The following is a 24536-nucleotide window of genomic DNA, read 5'->3' as shown; positions in this document are numbered from 1 at the left end:
GTAAAACAAAGTCTTATTAAAATCGGTTTACAGTCTGTCTGTTTGTCACACGCATTTTTCTCGGAGACTGTAGCAGGGATTGACACCAAATTTGGTAGAAATGTGGAAACTTTGAACGCTCATGCATACAATGAGTTACATCCTGTTACGTCGCATTTAAGGGGAGCTCCCCATACATGCAAAAGGGGGGTGTAAATTTTTTTTTTCATCAAATATGATCATGTGGGATATCAGAAGAAAGGTCTCAGTTAGTACTTTCCGAAGCTGGTCTTAATTTTGACATTTGTTGGAAAGGTAGGGAGTGCGGGAGGTTGAAAGTGATCATTCTCAGAAACTGCCCAAACAAAAAAAAACCGGAAAAAAATCAAGAGTCTGCGGTGGCTAGGCTCCGAAATACCTTCCATACCGATATCCCTTCAAATAAAGTTAATAATAGTATAGTATATTACTATAATTTTCAGTAATTGGCTGCAGAACCCCCTTAAATTCATCCTAGCACCGCGAAATTTCCTGTTAAGGGGTCGAAGGATTTCCGAATAAATAATATAAAACAAACTGGACAACTGGCCGACAGAGGGAAGATAGGCCGTAAATCGACTTGATGAAAGTTTTTTTTTTACAAAACCTTAAAAATAGACTTGTTTTTGGTTCTACGCTTAAACACCCGGAATAATGCTACCATTGTCTTCAAAAAATTCATATACTAGATTCAGTCGAAGAAAATTTACAACCTATTAAAAATTCTTCCCAAGCAATCCAATTTATGGCCCAAAAGACTTTTTCCTCCCAGCAACAAAACGAAATAAGCGACCACCATTTCATGAATTATTTTCGACACCTTCAGAATAAATCACCCTGAAAAATTCAAAAGCTCTTAATTATAATAAAGCCATAGTGCCAAGTTATCACGAAGTCACCACTACCATCCCGCAACCATCCTTCAAACTTAGGGAAAAACTTCGGAAGCAGGAAAGTGAAAAATTGAATTTTTAACATCCGCTTGAAAGACGACAACGACAAAACGGATTTACACCGGCCATATTTCATCTAAATCTGCTTCGCTTCGTCGCTTACCCTCACCCTAACTCCGAGTGTTACCACATCGATATAATTAACTGGATATTGCGTGAATGTTCGTCATTAATCCCATCCTACCTTCCTTTCTCAATTCGTCTGTTCTTCCCCACAAATCTAGATCGTCCCCAAGACTCGAAAAAGAAAATTATAAAGTATGAAACACTACCCGCCACAAGGGAACTGGATCCAAAGCACTCTATTTCATTGTTCATTCTTTCCTTCTTTTTAAATGGCTTGTTCGGTGGATTTTATTTCGGAACCAATCTGAACAAATTCTAGTCGATAAGACTGCAGGACGGCGGGGACAAGAACATATTTCTGGAAAAATAATCTACCATGGAGGCTTAGTATACAATACTCCATGATGTTCCCATAACACCGATAAGCCACAATCGGTATTCGGCGCTGATAGGGAACGGCTACTCAATTTTACTTTAGTGTCATGAAGGTTTACCTTGGGATAGTTCTAGAATGAGATAAGGGTTCGCGGCTAAAACTAACAAATGATTAATATGTTAGGTTTTTGATAGTGAAGAGATTGGGCGATTTGCTTTTGAATGACGAGTTTAAATTACTTGGCTCCACTGACTTCAATATGAATTGAAAAATTGAAGCTAGAAGGATCTCATAGTACATACACGAAATGAAAATATTTGAAATAAATAACGAACCTTTCTTTGTTTACCAAAGGTAGACATAAATACATAACTTGTTTCCTGACAAAATTGTTGTCCTATCCTTCGTAAACAAGAACAAATAAAAAATGAAATGAAATCCAAACATAAATAACTGTCTGAAATGAATAATATGATTCTTTGTCAAAGAACACTCGAAGAAATTCGACCCCGAAAAGGATCTTTCCGAACAAGCCTGCAATACACCCCCAAGCACACGTTCAACTGCGTACTTCCTCAAACACAATCTCCCAGGACCTTTCAGATTTCTAACGACCCCACAAAGGAAAAAATCTCAAACCCTTGCATCCTTTTTTAAATCTTTAGAAGGAATCTATCAGCTCACTCTCGAATTCCAGGCCAAGCTCAGATACAGCGATGGCTCTGCATTTCCAAAAAGGTTCTTTTAACAAAATTAGAAACATCCCCTATTAAGGATAACGCATGACGACAAAGAAACAATAAATTACGTAAAGTAATCGTGTGTCGCTTTAAATCATCCTCCTTTAGCATTCCATCAGTTTTTCAGAAATTTATTATGTTCTTTCCAAGGGTTTTCCTTCTGTTTATTTGCCTTCCGTCTGATAGGAATCGTCCAGAGATAAATATCATGGACAAGATTTCAAATCGATTAAATTAAGGGAAAAGGTCCCTAATTGGTTTGGAAAATGTTTCTGAAAAGTTGAAATATTTCATTGGAGGCGGAAAGGATGTTGGAAGAGCTGTAACTTGGGAAACGATTAACTGTTCAGTCGTTATTTGCATAATGGAGGAAGGGAAGAGGTCAGGTTTTATTAACAAGGAAAGTTGTTTTGCATTTGCTTTATTATGTCTGAAATAACAATTTTACGGAGAAAGCAAAAAATACAGATACGGAACATTACCTTCCTATCAGAAGATGCTGCTCTAGGGCAGTTTTAATGGATTCCATGGACGCCATCAATAAGCAATGAGTTTCCCACAAAACTTTTGACTTATTTAATGCTCGGATCTGACCTCATATTCAAAGTAAAGCAAAACATCTTATTCGACGTCGACTACAAGGATAAAGTTAAATAATTCGAAAGTTACAGCTTATAAAATTGGAATATCTTGACAGGCTTGTCGAAGGTAGCTTTCTCTTCAACCTTAGTGGCCGTGATGGGTCATTGACCGTTGATCCTTTGTAAACAAATTTTATAAATGGAAGTGGAAATTTGCTAAATGCATAATATATAATAATATAAAGATATATAACTATACCTAGGGCGTGAGTCAGTCGATAGCATGCACATATTTCTAAGGGAGAATTTACCATCCTCCATTGGTCAATTTCATAATTAGCATTACCAATGATAGCAACCCCTCACCTTTCAAGATTTCCTAAAGAATTGTTTACCTAATGTCCGCAACCTGGCCCTTGCTACAGCTGGGCAATCAAAATCAGACACTTCCTAAGCGCTTCTCTTTCTACTCTGCCACTATGAATTGTAGGGTATGCCGAGTCTGACGGACTCTCTCTCCTATACGCCAGTGTCCCGTGCAAATCGCCCTAACCCTAAACACGATTCCGCGCGTCTAGTCCAAAAACTCTCAATCAGGTCTTGTTATAGGATAGCAACATCCTGCATGACTTAGCGCAAGTGGTGAGCCTTTCTTATCTGAAGTCAGCGGCTGTCAAGTAATGTTACTCACATTACCACCATTCCACCCTTCCCAGCCGCTAGGGAGACCCCAACTACGCTCATCGAGAGACCCTAAAGAACACAATCTCACCTGACCAGTCCATCGGTTCGCCCCTATTTTCCTTTGACCGGAAACCCAGAAGAAAATGACTTTGAGCATGTTTCCCAGACTGTTCAATACCTCCCTACACTGTTCATCCAGCCTAGAGGATGTTGCCACTAAGTACAAAGCCTTCATGGCCGCCTTGCTGTGGGTCAGAATGACTACGTGATGCTTGGCTCAGGCCCCAGCCATTGACAGACCTCCAGGATCGTCGGTAGCTCCGCTTGGGATGCACTGGCAAGTCCCGAAAGATGTACCACTAGACTGCACTGTACGTATCCGAGAGAAGTCCCGCACCGGCTGCGCAGAGCATCTTTGAGCAGTCGATATAAAATACTGTGTCATAACCTCGCAACACATCGTCATTTTTCATCTCTACTCTGATTGGAAAATCAAAGCAGAATTCCTCTTGCATGAAATTAAATGCATTGAGTTTCTAAGATATTTCGCTTAGGATGTTACTATGGACGTACAGCTTCACTGTGCAACATCCGGACTCACTGTATCTGACAGAACTATACGCTGCGGAGTATTTAAGAAGAGCGGTTGTTTGGATCCCAACAAGCTTGGTTCTATTATATTTCTGGTTTAACACCGTCAAATGAGACGAACCACAGCTATGTCCATCCAAAGAACCCTTCTCAACCTGAAATTCCATTTCCTTACAGAAGACTGTATTCAGTCCCAAATTTAATTTAGGATCACAGAATCATACCTGGACACTTTACATTGGAGGAGAATGCCTTTCTTTGTCTATTTATACGCGGAAGATGGAATTCGAATAATCTTATTTTGGTGTCCTCGTTGGAGTCCATAGCTTTAGGCTTGTCCTACCAAAGTTTATTCAGTGAACAAAAAACGTTTAGGTTTAGGAGATAATTGACCAGATGATATGAGTATCTACCTAGTTTCTCTTAGTGCAAAGTTTGAATGATGGATCTCCAGTATAAGCACCCATCGTATGCAGAAGCTTCTGTACAGGACACTAGCTAGTTATCAGACTTACCAAGGACGCCATTTTAACTTTAACTATCTTAATTCCCCGGGTATCTTGTAGGATGCCGACTGGCGTTTCCAGTAGTAGATTAGTTGGTTAGCTTGCCAATCCTTTATACTTTCCACAACAGCGAGTTTGTTAATTCTGAGCATCCTACACAGCTACACAGAAAACAAAACATAAAACACACTGAAGGGTGCTTTCAACCAAGAAGTTGAAGGGCCTTTAAGAACGGTTGATAAGAGTCGATGCCAGAAGGAGAAGCAAGGAGAGAGGCAGCCCAAAGTGATTCTTGTGGCATACCAGGAAAACAGGAAAGGAACAAGATATGTTACAGATGATGCGAATTCGGATAGAGGTCAAGTGTGATCTCTAGAGTCAGAACCTTAGAGATATCCGTGTATATAATGAATACTTCCTGATGAGAGTTTAGACATTTGGCCGCAAAGTTGATATAATCCGGTAAGTTGCTAGCAGTGAACCGACATTTAACAAAGCCGTGTTACTCTTTAGCTAAAAGGCAACCAAGGTGTGCAGCCAGTTCTCAAGAATTTTGGAGTAAAATAGAACGGTAAATCTGTAACTGACAACCTTCGAAGCTCTTGTTAAAAATTATATGGAGAAGGTTTGGCTATTAATAGAAGGATATTTGCAGGTGTTTCAGATATAAGACCAAAAAGGCTTGAGATTTTCGTTTGCCAACGCGGCTTCAACACTGGCCTTTCTAGAATTAGTTATCAGTTGAAAATCTCCAGGACTAACTGACGAACTGCACTTGGATTGGAAACACACCTTCACACTGATATTCAATTATCGAATGATATGATATGATATGGCGGCCCGGTAAGGTATAGCTTGAGGTGAACAGTTTCTACCGGATTAAGAATGATCCCACACGGCACTTTGCAATATTCCTGATATGAGTTAACCGCCGTTCGGTGAAGTTGGTGCACTTTAGACCAGGAGGAACACCTGAGCTAGTATAACTGAAAGAACAGACGGGTAGACTAATAATTAGTTCAAGGTAACTCAAGAGATGTGCAGGAAGGACTGCTTATGAAGATTTACGGACCCCAGTTGAGCAATTTTAATATCTCGGGTCAATGCTGTCAGCGTTACGAAATTGCTTCACCCATTAGTGGAACCTGGATGAAGTGGTGTTCCGCAACTCGTGTTTTTCGTCATCGACGTATCAGCGAACGTTTCAAGTCGAAAATTTATCGCAATGTCGCCGCCCTGTTTTGAGCGATGGCCGACTATAAAAGACAATAAACGGCGTCTGGTAGTATGGGATTGCACCCATCCTGGAAAAATTACGAGACAAATTGCGCAATACTTTCCACGGGTATTGAGGACTATCTGAAAACCCGCTCCCTGTTCTATGAAACGCTAGAGGGTCAGAGGAGGATGGAGGTCATGTCGGAAGTAGCACAGGGATCCATCCTAGAGCCGGACCTCCAGAACGCCACCTATGAAAGTCTACTTAAACTCGACATGTCAGAAGAGCCTGATCGGCTTTGCAAATGATGTCACGACGCTTGTTGCTGGACGCACTGTCGAATAACCACAAAGCAGACTCGGCATATTGATGCGACGGGTAAGCGAATGGATGGCTACCCATGGTTCCAACCTGGCACAGCAAAAATCTGAAATAGTCGTCCTGACTAAAAAGAGAATTCCGACCCTATGCCCCATATCGTTCGGAGAGTTAATAATCGAATCAAAACCAGCGGGAAACTACCTCGGGCTGACTCTTGACTCAAAGATGAGCTTTTTTGAGCAAATCAAAACAGCAGCGAACAAGACTGCAGCTAGAGTTTCGGCGTTAAGTTATTGGCAAATATTGGGGGTCCTACATCTAGCAGGCGACGTCTCCTGATGTAATCGGCTGGCGTCTGCGTACCGCACTGTCTCTGAACCGGCCGTGATGGTGACCGCAGGAGTGATCCCCGTTACCCTTCTTGCTAAGGAGCGTGAAGCCATATACAAGCACAAGGGAGGTGTTACTCATCAAGAACGGCAACGTACCCTAGACGAGTGGCAACTCTCTTAGCAAAATGAAACTAGAGGCAGATGGACTGCGCGGTTCATCAGTAACTTAGGTGCGTGGCTGAATCGGAAGCATGGTGAAACTGACTATTTCCTTACCCAGTTCTTAAATGCGCATCGAGGGTTTCAGTCTTACCTGTCTGTACCTTTCCAGTCTTACCTGGAAAGGCACGTGTGTTTTGCAATGGAGTTGTGGACGACGCCCATCACTTTTTTCTTGTGGAAGGTGGGATGGGATTCGTCAGAAGCTCTATTTAGACACAGGGGATCTCTCCAGTTAACATTGTCGAGGAGATGCTGAGGAGTGCAGACAGATGGAGCCATGTTGCCCATTAGGCTCGGGTCCTTCTCGTTGCAAAAAATATAGAGCTCGACCGGTGGAGGAGCCGGATGGCAAGGGATTGAACTGACAGCTGCCTTCCTCCTCTCCCCTCCCGTTGGTGAAAGGAATTCCCTGATTTGAAGGCTCCGAAAGGCGGGAGGGGCTATCTGACGATGGGGAGGTGTTTAGTTGGTAGTCCGACAACGTACCGTTGCAGAATTCCAACACTCTGCGCGTAAAAGCATTCACATACCCTACCTCAAAGAAAAAAAACTCATCCGTACTACAGAAAGTAGGAGTCAGTTGCTCCTCGCAAATAGTGCAATCCGCCAACAAGTAGATCGCCAAACATAAAACTTTTCCACACGCTATTCTTCTTCTTCTACTTTAGCCTTCGCTCCGTTCATTAACGAGGTTAGCTTGAACGAAATCCACATCTACAACTACTACAAACTTCTCAGCGTAATAATAATACAGTTCAAACATATATTAATCAATTTAGCATATGTAGACAGGTTCGAACATATGTTAACCAACAGGAGAGATCGAAGCTAAAAATTGTAGCCGCGAATTTAATTGCCTGACCTAGAGATGAGGCAGCAGCTCAACGGATACCAGAGGTCTCGTTCTTGTAGGGGCTACGCAATTTGCTGGCCAATGTCGAAAGCATGCCTACTTTCCGGGGTAGTGCTCCAGGTCAATCGTTAATATATGGTAGTACCATGATGTTAGAAATCATGGATTAGAAAGTTCGTGGACGATACACTCATAGCGACCACCAAACAGTCTTTTCGTAGGTGGAAAAACAAGTGGGATGCGGACAGCTTCTTTCTGCACAGTCCTTGGGCATAATAGAAGCGGACCAACATTGGTTTCTCGAAACGTGATCTTTTCAGATTTAACTTGTTCATGATTTCATTCAGCATACCGTTTAGAGGTCAAGTCTGTTTTATTTTGACTTATTTGATTTTATTTGGATTGAATCATCCTTCCTGGTTCGAATAAGGAGCACTCAACTTGCGTGGATAAACCTTGCTCAGCCCCAAATGATCGGCCAAAATACAATAATTTAAATTTTTGAATATATTCAGTTCTATTTCCATGTAGGAAATGAAGACTTCGGTTGATTTTTATAAGGTTAATTTTGTATAGAATCGTCCTTAGTATTAAGGCGTCCTTCTCCATTCTTTTGATTCCGAGTTGAAGTTTGCTTTTGTTCCTGCAATTTATAGCCACTTATTTCCAGTTGAATTGATTAATTAATTGAATTGATCACAGGATTTATTGTATAGTATCAACATTTAAGGTAATTCAAACTGAGCGAATTTCTGTTCTAAGAAACTATTCGCTCTGGCCTTGCGCCTTATTTTGAGTTCTCAGTCTTTTACATTTTATGGAATAACATCCGCCTCTTCTGCAAAGTTTTCGGATCTGTTGCTTAAGTATTTCTTTGGATCAGTAGTTTATGCTACTAAACAGATTGGCAATATTTCGAAAAATATCACAGCAATAATCTCCGGACGAGAACGATCTGATCTATTGAAAGGCATCTCTCTTGTGTAGATGATCTCAAAATACTAAACTCCTCTCTAGATCTATTATATGTCATCATGGCCAAGGCTCTCAGCGCGAAGGCGTTATAATTTTTGGATATCGACGTTAGTTACTTTTCTAGACGTCAATGTAGTCATTTTAGCACATAAGTGGAGCTAATATTACGTCTACTCTTAGTCTGGTCTGAAATTTCAAACCATCGAATCTCTTTCCTCTGTGGAAATCACTTTGTATGCCTCATAATTGTTTTTAATACTGTAAGTCCTATCTAAGGTGGTGATAAAGCACATTTCATGAAATTGGAAAAATATTCTTCTAAGGAATAGGATCATTGCTTTACGAATCACGCCAGATAGTGGTCTATGTAGATGATATAAATATCCTGACCAGGTCTAAGGTAAACATCACAGAAGCCTTGGTTGTGGAATATGGAGCACTAAAAATGGATGATAAGAACTTAGAACATCAGGACAACTTCATATCTTCAGGCGCAACAGAAAACATCAAGATACTGAACAGTTTATAGAGCTAATCAAAGGGAGAGGAGAGAGCATTCGATTGATAACCTGAGTTGCACGCTGTTCGGTTTCCCAAATTGAAAGACGCGACCACTCGATGGAAGAGAGTAAAGACGAAGACCGGCGTCACTCTATCACGTTATAGAAGAAAAATACAGACAAAATGAACAAACATGTCGTTTTATAGCGCTGAATCCTTAGTGTTTCCTGTTCACTCCTTTGTGGAGTACAGGGCATCCTCACATCCAATCAGAAGGCTCTTCAGTTTCACTATCATCACACTTAACGCTGTGCGAGTGGTAAGCTCACAGCAACCAGACAAATACAAGAAGAACACAGACATAGATGACGACTTGGATTCGAAAGGCTAACACTCTATCCCCTCAACCATCGCGCTATTGCTAAATCCTTGAAACTTTGAAAAAAACTTCGAAAGCTCTTGGCAAATCAGTTGCAATCAGAAATTATTGACCTATTTTCTGTGCAATCCTTTTATACGCGATTAATAAAAGGGAGTAACCGACGAGGAAATCGACTTGAGGTTCTGGAAATTTTTAACAAATTTCCTCCTTATTCATGTAGGCCAGGGATATTCAACCTACCTGAACTCCAACATTTGGTCTCCGCCAAAAGGAACGTCATGAAAACGTTTCTGTCGGAATAGTCTTCACAACGGCCAGTATCTTGCTTTTTTGTGAAAAATAAGAAAATAACACATCAATGATTCAAAACTCCGAAAAGTTTTGTATCTCCACTGCGTCGCAACACATCACATAACTCAAAAACTTTTTAATTGAGGTACCAATGAAGCAATAAATTAATGAAAAATGTGACACTTTCCGTGCCTATCAAATTTCAAGAAACAGAAGTCACCGCCACAAATACTGATAAAATCTGCAAACACGGGAGCGCTGAGCAACCATAAACAGCGAACTTCACTTAAATTGCTTGAAATTGGAATATTTTTACTTTAAAATTGATATCATTATCACGGAGACATGTATGGTTGTTCAGCATTTCATTCCATTGTTGGAAGAATTACAAGTACAAAAAGGTCGAAACCGCAAACCAACTTGTTATCAGTTTGCATGGAGGACAAATACCAGAATACATGTAACTTTTGTAAATTCCCAGAGGATCTGTTTGGGGAACACAAAGCCAAAAATACATATATTTCAGCCAGATAAGAGAGACCCACACGACCATGAAAATTCTAAAGAACCTCCAAATCGTTGGTCAACTTTTTACTGAGCGATAAGGAACAATGTCGTTTTAAATTGTCAAACCTTAATCAAAAAAGTGCGTGTTCACTTGATTTTTTTTTACTTTCCGTTTGGGACTTTTTTTTGTTTGATGCGTGGAGGGTAGAAGTCAATGATGAGGGAAAGGCAACAACCCTTTTATATCAAACAGAAATTTAAGTTTTTCACTTGTTATCATAAAAGGGTTGAATAACCCGAGAAGATTTTAATGACCTTTGAACTTTTCATGTTCCATTTTAAAATTGTTATGTATTGGAATTGATTTAGGGCTGAATTGGATCGGAAGGGTAACGATGTATTCCATTGCCTAGTCTGGCACAATGCAATGGCTTGGGATTCAGCGACTTTTAAACTTTAATCTACTTATATTTTTCCATAGTTGTCCTTCATAAAAAAAGGACATTAAACCCCAGCAGGGCCCCTAAGAGAGCACTGGCTCTTAAACTATCAACAATCAGGGTGGTGGGCTTAACCATTTGTAGCCCCACGAAGTTCGAAACAGAGATCATAAGACTGACATCGCAATCGTCTCGGCCAGAGAACCGCAGAAAAGTCTTCCTCATCTAAAAAACTAGACCGTCAAACTCTCTGCATTCACAAAATGAAATGGAGATAACATAGTGGACCTATAATGGCTTGAGTTTTCTCTCTTAATTTAACCTAACTCAAGCTAAACTCTTCCAAAAGTACCATGGAAAATGGTCGTGTTACGTGCAGTGTTCCAACGATTACTAATGTTAACTTGAATTTTAGACAAAGTTATTAGATGGAGGCGGCACATCAAAGAGATTGAAGGCCGAATCAAACTGTAACACCAACAAAGAAGCAAAACAAAAAACAATTATGGAAGGAAATATTACTTCTTCCAATTCGTTTTCTAAAATGTTGCAAATTGCTGAAGAAAGGTAACATAAGAATCTTAGTAAGGGTTACAACGGGGCATCACCTGGAGAAAATCGATGAGGTTGCCTTCCACTGTATGTAGCAAAAGTAAAAAGGAGAAGTCGGTCCTGAATTTGCTGCCAGCTGCTCGGCTTGCTTCGATCGCAGGGCGGGATTCCTCGTGAACTTTTCTTTAACGACGAACGGAGACATCCTTGGATTTGCTGTAGCTGCATCGCAATCAAGAAGCCCCCCAAATAAATAAGTGGATATGAGAGCGGTTGGAGGCTGGAATGCCGCCCACTTATTTAATCGCACCAAATGTTACAGTAAATGAAGTTTACCTCTTAAGCTGTGACTACAATAATCTATAGAAGACCTCATTTTGGGGCATAAGTCGGCAAAGATCCAAAAAACACTCTCAGAGAAGCTCTCCAGGATCGATCATAACATACCTATTTTTCTTCTAGTTTGTTAAAGCCCAATTTTTGTTTAAAACAAGATTGAAGGGACGTAAGCTTCCTTCACTGACCACATTAACACTTTGGACCATTACGGAGTGGACGGAGTCTAGATCCCATGACCCGCCTGATCTTCGAGAACTAATCTCGAGTCCTCTACATAGAAAGAGCATTCCAGGGAAACTATTATCAGAGCGACAGATAGTAGGTAAAATCTCCGAATGCGACACCAACTGTTCCTCGCCAACATTTGTTCTATGCTACTATATGGGAGCAACCCGTGGGAAGTGATCGCTTCTGTTACCTAATAGCTCCAAGCTGTCACCAATTCATTTCTGCATCGTGGCATCTTGGTACTCTTATCTGAGAGAATATAAAATAAGATTAGTCAGCAGGCCCGATGGACTTGCTGATCAAAAGGTGGAAGTGCCAATGAGTACGTCATACGTTGAAAAAGAGGAAGACACAAGCATTATCCCCGAATGGTCGACGGTTGAATTACATGGCTAGAAATGAAAGAGGAGGCAAAGTTTTTGGAAAGTCCTGAAGGAGTTCAAGTGTATTGCCTAGAATCACCTGTAATGGAGTGTAGGTGTGGTTGACATGCTGTGTCCCACATAGGAAATTATGACAACCATACACAGATGTACCAAAACTATGGAGGGGTACATAGATAGGTCAATGTACTCTCTTTGCTCCAGGTCGCACTTTTGTCAGAGACTTCAGTAAGACAAGAACGCTGAATAACTAAAAACTATCACAGTCCTTACACTTACGCCCTGACCGAAAAAGTAGGGCACAGAAATATGATATCCTAGATAGTGAAATAGTGGCTAATACCCGGGACGACATATGTGCATTCCACTATTCTCCTTGGCATGTACTTACTAGAGTGTTTAATAGAATACGAGTATTTATTCTGTAATTTTCTCTACTTTTCACAGTACTAGTATCTTTAGTTCATCCATAAAATTTTGCAGTAGTATAGGTTTAAATAAAAAGCAACATTCTGGAAAGTATGGTGTAAATCCTACCATTATTAATAAAGTTATGGTAGGTCAGAGCGCTGGGCTAATGTAGCGGAAGGTCGCTGTTCACATCTTACTGGTGGCAGTTGGATTTGTATCGTGATTTGACGTCGCATACCAGACGACTCAACTGTGAATGAGTACCTGAGTCAAATCTAGGTAGTAATCTCGGGCGAGCGGAATGCTGACCACATTGCCTCCTACAGGGTACTGTTATCCTGTAGTGTACCGTTACGGTCTTGAATGAAGTGCTCTAACACACTTCAAGGCCTTGATCCAATTGGATTGTTGCGCCAACAATTATTATTATTTATTTCTGTTTCTTTCATTTTTGTATTTATTTCAATAGTTAAAATATGTATGATTGTCAAATACGCACTATCGAAGCTATTCCCGAATCAGTACTTTCCAGAGAGAACTGTAAAAATTCAACATACCCAAGAATCCCCAGCGCTAGGTAGATACGCCTAGGTGATCACTACGAGGGATCCAATTAACACTATGATGTTTCGTTTTTATGCTACAAATTCTAAGACCGTGGTTGCTGTGGAAAGGATAAGGGGAGTAGAATCTTCAAAACCAGCTTCTGGCATTCACAAAGAGTAGTAATGTGGCAGAACGAGCAAGGTTTCAGTAGACCTCAGTTTTGGTTCAGAGACCTCGTTTTGGTTGCCAAAGAATTGTTTACCTAGTATACATAGCCTAGCTCTAAGCAGAGGTGGGCACTCGTGAAGTAATTTTGGGAGATTTCTCTCCTCTTCGCAACTACCACAATCCGAATTGTGGAGTATGCTGGGTCTAGCAGCATGGCTTCTTATAGGCCAGTGCCCCTCGTAAACCGTTGTAATCGTATGCATTTGCGCGCACCTGGTCCAAAAGATTTCGTGACCGAGTTTTGTTGAATGAAGGCCATATGTTCCTTGAACGCAGGTGGTGAACTCTCGCTATTTATTTTCAGTGGCTATCAAGTAATACGAGTAGATTCCATCTTTCACACCGAGTTACTGGCAAGAATGGGGCCCCGGTCTGACGTCAGTCTGCGCATTCCCCTTTATATTTCTATGAACGGGAACAAATAGCGTAAACTGTTATAATCGTATGCATTCGCATAGCACTTAGTCCAAAAGATTTCGTTCCCAAGTTTTGTTGTAGGAGGGCCACATCTTCATTGACTGAACGCAGGTGGTCAACTATCATCATCTGTAATCCGTCGTCCTATCCATCCCCTCTATATTTCTATGAACAGGAAAAGAGAATGACTTCGAGCGCGTCGCCTGGACTATTCAGCATGCCTGTACATTACTCCACCAGCTTGGAGGATGTTGCCACTAAATACGAAGCTTTGAAGCCGGCTTGGTTGTTTTTCAGAATGACTATGTTACCATCGAAGGCCTTCAATATCTTTGCTTGGAATAAATAAAGCCGTGTGTTTTTCCTCCAGGATATTACCATTACCAAAACGCCGAGCATGAAAGCAACTCAGCGATGCGACGTGTTTAACATAAAGATCCGGGAGTGGAGGCGTAGGATACATTCAGTGCGTCTGCCTGGCAAAATACATAAACGGTTCTTAAGACCCTATTCGACTTCGTGCTATGATATTTCCTACCTAATGTCGGCGATCACGGGGTAGAATTCTATGTTAGAATTGAACGGACCACTACTGGGTATATTAAAAGAACCATTTTCGACCGTAGACCCCATTACCACACGGACGTCTTCTGGTCGGCAGAAAAGGCATTCTTAACATTCAGTTCTATGTTTAGCCTTCAATTTGACTGTAGATCCAGGGTCACAACCGGATACATTACATTTCCATTAGAGTAAAAGGAAAATCTATGTTCGTTTATTCGTCTGAAGTGGAATTCGGGTATTCTTAACTTTCCACCATTTTCCATCATCACCCCGCTCCTGCTCTGTATTTCATTCATCCCTATCAGCTAGAATGCCGAAGAGATGGTCCCTGTTTAGAATGCCCTCTTCTCTCTCCGGTCAATTTATTTCACAGATCAGATTGGATTATCCTGTTCCTGTTTCTTATCAAAGATAATATGCAATGCTTAAATAGTAACTTTGGTATAAACGTTGTTGAATGTTCCTTCTATATCCAAAAAGCGAACTAAAGTACGATGCTTATAGTGTAACCGTGCTAATTGCCTAGTAAAAACTGACCTGTGTGGATTTTCCGTTAATTGATTTGATTTGAAGGAGCGTCCATAGGTGAATGTCCAGGACGGGTTCTAAGGCCTTCATCACGAATTAGGTGACACCCACCCACTTTCGATATGAAAACCCAGCGCTCATGTTTCCAAGCGCTGCCGCTATTTCTGGAGCGTGATTGACATTACGCCATCTGGACTAAAAGATTTATGTGCGGACAAGTTGTTTATGGTCTACAGATCTTATCTTCAATGATTACCGATTTGATATTCTCAAAGAACTGGGACTGTATAACCTCCAAGCGGGGTGTTGATTGAAGTGTTGTGTCAAATTTACAAAAGACAGCAATCCCACCAAGTGATAGCTTCTTTTAGTGAAAAGTGATATCCATATACAATCGGCTATCTTTTCTTCTTCCGGCCTGCCTCGCCTAGTTCTGTGTTGACTGTCCGTCTGTTTTATCAAAATTTAAGGGGTTTAAGAACCAGCCTGGTGGCCTTCAACCTATCTGCATTGGCTTAGCAACATCATTTAATTTATATTTCTGAAACCTGGCTTGATGATATATACTGAGCTTCTCGAAGGGTATTTGATTTTTCACTGCGACAGGGACAGCGCTGCGTCATGCAGTCCTAATTGCAATCAAAGATCAACTCATTCTTTCCTCCTCTGGCTTAGCATATGATCGTGTTCCCCTACGCGTCCCCCCGTGTAGCTCCCGTTTATTGAATCCTGTATCTATGTCCGTGGTGCTAGCCCTTCTCACCTTTACGAAGAATTGTTTGACAGGTTGTTGGAACTCCTTACTGTCAAATTCCCTTCTCTCTCTTTCTTTTTCTGCAGAGATTTTAACCTTCTAATGATCAATTGGCCTAGTTGCCCTAGCCTTTCTTTTCCTTCCAACGACCTCTTCCACTTTTCCTCTCTACTCTGAACAGTTGTTCTGCTCTGAGTTTCAACACTTCCAAAAACTACTTGGGCCGCACTCGTGATCTGTTCCCGTCCAACCCCCCCGAGCACCACCTTCCTCTCTTTCCTCGCCCATCTCCTCATGTCAAAATTGACGCTACCTTCCCCCAACTTAAATTGGATGTAGAACTCCCCGCTCAGGCGCCAAAAATGCGCGTAATTCTGTTAATTTCAACTTGCGGAGAGCCAACTTTGACGATCTCAACTCAACCTTACCCTCAATCAACTCGGATCACATATTATCAAACTCTACGTGTGCTCAAGTTCTTAGCATCTTTTATAATATCCTGTTCGATCTCCTCTCCTGTTATGTCCATTTTACTCCTATTTGTCTTCGTTCTAACCCAACTTGGTTCACCACGGAGACCCTTGACAACATCCACGTGAAACGCACTTTCTAGAAGAAGTTTCGAACGATGTCGACCTTGCTCATTTGAAGGCTTTGAACTCCACTATAAAGTCGATGAATAAAATAGCGCATAAGAGATACGCCCTTGCCCGCAGTAGCTTGAAACCGTGTTCCCACACCCCCCAAACTTTCCCTTCTTACACAAACTTTGCTGATTCCACTGCTAACTCTCCATAACAATCCTGCGACCAAGAATGTCGGACCTGGTCCCGACAAACTTCCTTATTAACTGGGGATAATACATTCCCCTCCCTCTGTGTATTATCTTCAACAAAAGTTTTTGCTTCTTTCCTCATCTTTGGAAAGACGCACTTATTCTCAAGAGAGACCCTTCGCTAGCTGTGAACTATCGCCCCATCTCCCTTCTTTAGTCTTGCTCCAAAATCCTTGAAAGATACGTTTACGACTGGCTGACCGCGCATTTCGGTCACCTCATTGTGAAAGAACAGCATGGTTTCGTGAAACACCGAACTACTGCTTCTAACCTTGTAGTCTTTACCAACTTCCTTGGTAAATATTCTCCTCTCCAAACTTTCTCTACTGGACTTTCCCCTCAATCATCTCTTAGCTTTCCTTCTACATCTCATACCGTACCTGCAGTTTTTTATTTCATGAACGCTCATCCCGTTTCTTCTCTCCTTCCTCTGGTGTTTCCCAAGGTTCCATACTTGGCCCTCTACTATTTGTTTTTCTTCAATGACCTCCCCTCAATCCCTACCTGGAAAAGTGCACCTGGACTAGCAGCTCCAGGATCTCACCAGAAGATCCCATCCATCTCCTGATATTTGATTTCTCAACAAGAACCGCTCCCTGGCTGTTTTGATTTATTTATTTATTTAATGAGGACAATACACAGAAAGCAAATTCCTTATTACATATTGTCCTCAGAGGGAGGAGCAAGTGAATGGCTTATTTTACGCTTAAAGCTAGAGAGGGAAATAGAGTCAAAGAACCCAAGCTGTAGGGCATTGTAGGACCGGCAAAGCCTCGAGATCGGATAGTGAAAGTAAATCGCGAGCTCCGCGAAGGGTACATCAAAATTGTCCGCATTATGTGTGTTATGAGACGAGGCGATACGGGAAGTAATATCCGAGTTGACAGAGCAGTCTATCAGACAATTACAGAGTTTGAAAAGAGTACACATATCAAGGAAGATACGGCGTTGCTGTAGGAAGGGGACCAGACGGTGCGGTAGGGGGACCAGACTACACAGCAATATTCAAGGATGTTTCTGACAAGAAGAGTGTTAAGGAGGGCTGGATTGAGGTAAAGTCAGAGGAGGAACGTAGGATAAAACCAGACATTTTGGAAGCTCTGTTGATGATGACAACGAAGTGGGAATTGAAACGAAGTTTATCGTCGAATATTACACCCAGGTCTTTGAAGGAGGTCAGTAGTCAAAGGGGTTGTCCACTGAGAGAATAGGAAAAGGATGTTGGCGAGGGTTTAAGGGAATAGCGCATCCAGTGGCACTTGTTGACCGAACACCAACGGACTAAATTATGAAGGTTGGACTGTAAGAGAGTACAGTCCAACGGAGACGAAACAGAGGCAAACAATTTAAGGTCGTCTGCGTAAATCAAATACGGGCAGGTGAGGATGGAGGCGAGGTCATTGATAAAAAACAGGAAGAGTAAGGGACCAAGTATAGAGCCTTGGGGAACACCAGAGGAAGGAGAGAAGGAACCAGATGAGTGACCATGAAAAGAAATTCTGGAGGAACGGTATGAGAGATAGGAGGAAAGCCAGGTGACTGAGGGAGGGAAGTCTAGTAATGAAAGTTTAGAGAGGAGAATGTTATGGTCAACGGTATCAAAGGCTTTGAATAAATCGGTATATATAGCACGTACCTCCTGTCGTGAATTCAAGAATTTAGCAATAAAGTTAATAGACTAGAAGATTTGAAGCCGTTGATCTGTTTCACGAAACCATGCTACTCTTTGACAATGAGGTGACCGAAGTGCACGGTCAACCAGTCGTTGACGTATCTTTCCAGGATTTTGGAGCAAGAGGAGAGAAGAAAAATGGGGCGGTAGTTCCTAGCAAGGGAAGGGTCTCCGCTCTTGAGGATAGGAATGATAACGGCCTCTTTCCAGGCGGGGAGAGTAGCATTCATCTAGACTTTTGTTGTAGGTTATACTCAGGGGGAGGGAAATGTGTCTTCTACAGTTAAGAAGGAAGAGGTTAGGATGATCAACTGATACCTCTTCAGACTATTCTTGTATTTATGTAGCAGATGCTAATGGCTTAATTGGTCAAATTCTGTCACGATGTCAATATTGTTTTTGTTGTATTTTGCAGGGCGCCAGGCAATTTCAAAAGTCTCTTCAAGAGCCCCTATCTTGAACTGTAGTTCCTCTGTCATGCAAACATTAACCGTGGGAGCACCGGCAATTTGGTCCTTATACCCTGATCAAACTTCTTTCAGCCGATCCCCCTGTTACCTTAAAAGCGAGATTCAAATGAGATTGAACTGACGTTAATCGGGAATTACTTCGATAGGTATTCAGCCTCTTATATAATTTTCAACATAGAATGAGATCATCAATGACCGCCTTAGCTGAAACGTCCACTTTGACCCCGGAAAATCGAAGGAGCATATATTATCATTGGTATCAAATGACATGCGTCAAATAGTGAATGATAGACATAACTAGTAGGCGGAACACCGCACACCTTTTTTTACGACACAGATAATCTACTCGGGAGTGGATAGCAGTGGAACAACCTAAAGGATCAGTTCTGGTATATCATTAGAATTATGTGTGAACTTAAGTCATCTAAAGCAGGCCTTTCCTTGGCAACACCGTCCTCCTAAGTAGTCAGTTAAATCTGCATTACTATTTACATTCCAGGGAGTTGATTCAGGTGGCCCCAATTCAAACTCAGTAGAAATCCTCCATTGCGAAAATCGCAGAAAAAGCAAATGTTATTTGTTTTCAGGCGTTGGATGTTGCATTCACCTAGTCAACTGGAGTAACAGCAATGTCATAAGAAAAAGCTGACACTCACACGTTATCAGAAACCCAAATGCACGTGCGATCGAAACGCGAGAGTACATACCTAAATTCAGTAACAATTTCAAGGAAATAAGAGACCAGGCAAGCTTTTCAAAATGTGCTACACCTTATCTATTAGTATCCGCACTGCAGAGTCTTTCATTGCCATCCGAGCGAATACGAACAGAATTACCGTAGCATGCACTGTTGCAGGCAATTCATGACCATATGGCTAAGCTGCACCCTCCTTGTCATAAACATTGTAAGCGTTAAAGACATGAAGTCAGGCGAAAACTTACGGTCTTACCTCTCCTTGCCCATATTCTTTGTCGAGCTGTCTACAATGAAGTGATTTCGACGCACTTAAGAATGGGCAGTAAACGATGGAAGTAACCATGGCACAATGCAAGTGGCACTATATATCACGTCCCACACCTCTCTCGGAAGTCTCAGAATACGTCCAAGTTGTATTTTACCATATAATTTTTAAAAATGGTTAGACACCCAGACCTGCAAGAAATCGCCTCCATTACCTGCCAACCCTAAGGAAACCCATCTTCCCGATTCCGCATTATTCAAATTTATTACGACCGCACTTCAAGACGAATTCAAGCTGTCTCGAGTGCCGCTTTTCAAATTATTTCATTGCAGGAAGGACTCTTCTACGGAACAATCAGGATGGCACTAGGACATCTCTAGCGGGGACACAAACCACGCACTTGACTGCAAGCAAATAAAAAGTAAACAGTTGCCGGCCATACTCCGAGGGAAGCCCCCGCGGCCAAACTGCAGAATAAACATTTCGCGAACTTACCGATTCATCAGAATAAATTGACGACGAATCATAATCCGAGAAGCTGTAATCCATAGTATTCCTGGGTTGGTCTGGTTGGCACTGCGTCTGGGGACAGAACGACACGCGGTAATTCTTCCCCGGGAACTTCTTAGTCTGGAACTTGGCTTGCACTGGTTTCGTCAATTTCAGGACTGGCCGCCAAACTACTTAGTTCACTCAGAGAAACAGCCGTGAATTTCCCACCAAGAACAGTTAATCCTGGCCTTTTGCACTCACACGGAACTCACTCCATTGCACTCAGATGCACTTCCTTCAATCAATCAAACAATCGCAAATCACTACCTCAGCGGCTTCAATTCACTCCCAGTGGACGCGCGACATTTTGGGCAAAGTCCCAACCGTACTTTGTTGTCATTAAATGATTTTTTTACAAATTTATAGAACCAGCAGAAACCGCGAGTTTCGGACACAAACCACCCCCGAAAACACAACTACACTAAGCGACAAAGTTCCTGGAACTGAACGCAACAACTCAGGCCAGCAACATCGTATGTCAAGCTTGTGTGATCCGTTTCCAACCCGGTCCGCGGCAACCAGCTCACAAAGTCTCTCTCCGCCGAATTCTCTCTCGAAAACTCTCAGTTGGAAGGAGATAATCGGATGGACTCCTCGTACCGCTTAAAAGGAGTGAGCAGTCCAACGTGCTCCCAGTTCATTCCACTAAGTTCCATTTCCGTGCACATGAAATGTTTACAACTTCGGCGAATCCAGCAACATGCTGCAAGACGACACAGCAATCGATATACAATAAATGCATGAGGGACACGATGACTCATTCGTCGCTCAAGAAATAACAAGAAGTTGAGAAGAGCACGAACTGCTGCGGAAGAGGAAGAGCTACCACCGGCGGGAAAGAGACGGGAATATAATGCAGTGCAAACAGCACTTCGGCATCATATGTTCTGTTTCTGGAGCCGTTCATGTGCCGGCAGAAGCGACAGCAACAACAAACCGCGTGGAAGGTGGATAGCGGCGGAGCGCCATCGGGACAGACGCGAGCGAGTCCAATTTGAATACACAACGCAGCACTGGCATTTCCGCGGGAGGATTTATTGGATTCGTGAGTGTGTAAGTGGCGCGGTCCAGAGATGTATTCAGGGAGATGCAGAGCGGTTTCGATTGTGATGAAAAAATTGGGAAATGCACAGTTTGCCAGCTGATTGAAAGGTGACTGCTTGGTGATACGTGTGTGAGCGGTATCCCTTACAAATGATGACATACATACAGTGCCTGCCCAATTTATTAGACGCACTTTAAATTATTGATAATTTTATATTTTGATGATCTGGCCAGTCCTCATGTATTCCTCGGAGACTTGGGTTCTTAGCAAGGAGAATTGCGAACTCTTGGCCGCGTTCGAGAGAAGAATCCTCCGAAGAATTTTTGGCCCCCTACATCAAGATGGACGATTCCGTAGCCTACATAACGACGAAATCTATGAGCGATACCATGACCGTCCGTTTATGGATAAAATCCGGCTCAATAGGTTACGGTGGGCGGGTCACTTAGTCCGTATGGATGAGGATGATCCAGCCCGGAAAGTCTATAATTGCAATATCTGTGGCAGAAAAAGAAGACGAGGCAGACCCTGCCTAGGATGGAGCGATGGCGTAGGTTAGGCCGCCAGAGAGCTTTTAGGGATATTAAATTGGCGGACTTCGGCGCAAAACCGGAATATCTGGAGTCAAAGTTGTAGTCTCCTATCTTTATTCTTCCCGTTCGACCAGTGCTGTTTGATGTTGTTGGTTGGTTGGTTTTTAGTGCTGACGTTACTACCATAGACTTTCTTTTGCCTTAATTGATGTGCAGACCAAGTTCTCGCGCCGCCTGCTCAATCTGGATGAAGGCAGTTTGTACGTCTCGGGTCGTTATTCCCGTTATATCGTCAATATAGACCAGTAGTTGGGTGAACTTAAAGGGGATCGTACCTCTTGCATTTACCTTAGCATCACGAATCACTTTCACGAGGGCCAGGTTAAACAGGACGCATGATAGGGCATCCTCTTGTCGTAGGCCGTTGTTGATGTCGAATGGTCTTGAGAGTGATCCTGCTGCTTTTATCTGGCTGTCTGTTTGTCTGTCTGTCCGTCACACGCATTTTTATCGGAGACGGCTGTAGTGATTGTCACCAAATTTGGTGGAAAGATGGGACGTGTGAACACTCACACATACAGTGAGTTACATAATTCTACATCGAATTTAAGGGGAGCCCCATACATGCAAAAAGGAGGTATAAATTTCTTTTTCATCAAATATAATCATGTGGTATATCAAAGGTCTCGGCTAGTACTTTCTGAAGCCGGTCCTAGTTTTGACATATGTTGGAAAGGTGGGGACTGCGGGGGTTGAAAGTGATCATTTCTTTTAGGGGACCCATTCTTAGAAACTTCTCAAACGAAATATCTGAAAAAAATCACGAGGCCGCCACTATATAGTACCTAGGCTCCGAAATACCCTCTATACCGATATCTGTTCAAATAAAATTAAGAATATTATATTACTATAATTTTTAGTAATTGGTGCGGAACTCCCCTCAAGTTCATTCTAGCACCACGAAATCGCGCTATTACTAACAAAGTTGTAATAGGTCAAATTTGCCGCTTCTTTGCAAATTCCAGACTCAAAGTCTGTCAGTATCACCCGAAGGTGGATATTCTCACATAATATATGCATGGATACTCAAATGTCATCATAAAAGATATACACAAAACCTTTCATGTCTGAAGCGTCCAGCATGCGGCTTCCCGACTTATTTCAATTGCTTGTAGTGACTACTACCGGCGAAGTAGGTGGCCGGTTAAAAATTTTCTCATGGTCTGTTCCTTTGACAAGTTTAATGGAAGCGCCTTGCTATTCAAAGGAAGGTTAGACAGCGCCCAAGTGGTGGAAGTACTTCATCTTAAAAGAGGCTATCGTACGGTCCATGGTGCCAGCCTTCATTAGCTTCACAGAAAAGAGAGGTTTTGTTCAAATGCAGTCAAGAAAGAAAAAGAAGAGCTTGACACACATATCTATGACTTGAAATGACGATAAATAGTAAGTTAATGAAGACCTCCACGGCGATTGGTCGTCCAAATTTGAGTCGGAATCGCCAATAGCAGGAATAACACTTAATATATGGTATTGTGAATGTCAGATATCCTCTTGGTTTTATTAGTCTTGTTTCAGCAAAAAGGGTCCCATCGAGATCAACTTACTTTTCACTTTAAAACTCCTATTCATCGAAAACCAAAACAAAAGACAACAAAAGAGCCAGGGGGCAACACTACGCACACCGTTCTGAATTTAGACTTAGGTTTCCCATATATTTGAAAGATCCTATTTTTAGCATTGGAACACATACCTCCGTAAACATTTTTGTGTAGGGATTAAAGTATAGGGGAATTTACGTTGGATATAATTCGTACCAACGTTGTGTTTCATTTCGGTCACGCTGCTCCCAGAGCAGAGATGAGGTAGCATCTGATGAGTTGCCTCTGTCCTGGTATGAAACTTCCAGCCATCTTCGCCGGCTTTTAATTTTTCCACAAGCAAGCTAAGCAGCGCCCTACTTGCAATATAGTGCACACGAGGCGACAAATTTCACTTGCAAGTTCTTTGAAATACGCAATACATTACTGAAATAAACGTTTTTTTTGCGTTAGTTTTTGCCTGTTTGTACGCTGCACTGTAGTTCTCGTACTTTGCAACAGTAATGGAGCTACACCACCCTTTTGTATGTATGGAGACCTGCCTCTCCCTTAAACTCGACAAACCCAACACTGCAGGCGCGCAATAGATACAACCGTTGACGATACGTGTGATAGCCAGACAAGACAGGCGCACAGATTTATAGGCGGATAGACATACATTCGGATAAAACAGGCAGACAAACGCAGGGGCACACTACATAACGGGACCAGAATAGTTCAACATGTTAGACAGACCAATCAGAGGCACCAAACGGAGCAGCTCTAAGATTGTTATCAGTGACTTCAATGCATGAGCAGTGGAGCGGGGAAGACGGAAAACAACAGAAAGAGGATCTTTTTTGACACCTTTTTCTGGCTAAACTTTAGTCTGACCAATTCCGGAAATGTAAACACATTTAGACGTGAAAAAGTAGACTCTACTGTGGACAATCCACTCAGAACAATAAAACCTCACCTGAAGAGACAGAAAACAGGTCGGTCATAAAAATCAGGTGATGAAAATATATTTCTGGCGGTATTTTTGCGGAATACCGGGTTACTTGAAAGGCCACAGATGGCCCAATAAATATATCAAGCACGTGAAGTTTCCAAGCCGAAAAACGCATTCTCTTAACTGCTGTATATGGCCTAAAAAACGCCTTTCATCAAACCGCAATTTTTAGTTTGTTTCAAGAGAAAGAATACTCCGAAACATCTGAGGACAAGGCAGCGTTCTTCTAACGATCCCAGCTCGTCAATACAGTTGGCAGTAAAGAAAGGTCCGCCGAGAACAGCTAGGCTTTATTTGCAGCTATTGAAGCCGATGGATAAATCTGGCATGACGAGGCTGTGATACCCAGCGATGCCAGCAACCTCAGAGA

At 42.1% G+C, this 24536-nt stretch overlaps 1 protein-coding gene across 2 annotated transcripts in view; it reads right to left on the bottom strand.

Annotated features, from left to right (window-relative positions):
* Positions 1-24536, bottom strand: part of LOC119653664 (ras-associated and pleckstrin homology domains-containing protein 1) — a 474167-nt gene that overhangs the window by 139067 nt on the left and 310564 nt on the right. The window contains exon 1 of one of the 2 annotated variants that reach the window (XM_038058497.1): positions 19943-20444. The exons of the other annotated variant lie outside the window; for it this stretch is intronic. Within the exon in view, the coding sequence (XP_037914425.1) occupies positions 19943-19996 (54 nt within the window). The 5' untranslated portion in view covers positions 19997-20444. Of the gene's footprint in view, positions 1-19942; positions 20445-24536 lie in introns of those variants that run through there. 2 annotated transcript variants of the gene reach the window in all.

This window comes from Hermetia illucens, chromosome 4 (assembly GCF_905115235.1).
Source record: "Hermetia illucens chromosome 4, iHerIll2.2.curated.20191125, whole genome shotgun sequence".
Classification (NCBI taxonomy): Eukaryota; Metazoa; Arthropoda; class Insecta; order Diptera; family Stratiomyidae; genus Hermetia; species Hermetia illucens.
Note: the sequence above shows the minus strand (reverse complement) of the source record. Positions and strands in the feature narration are given on the sequence as shown.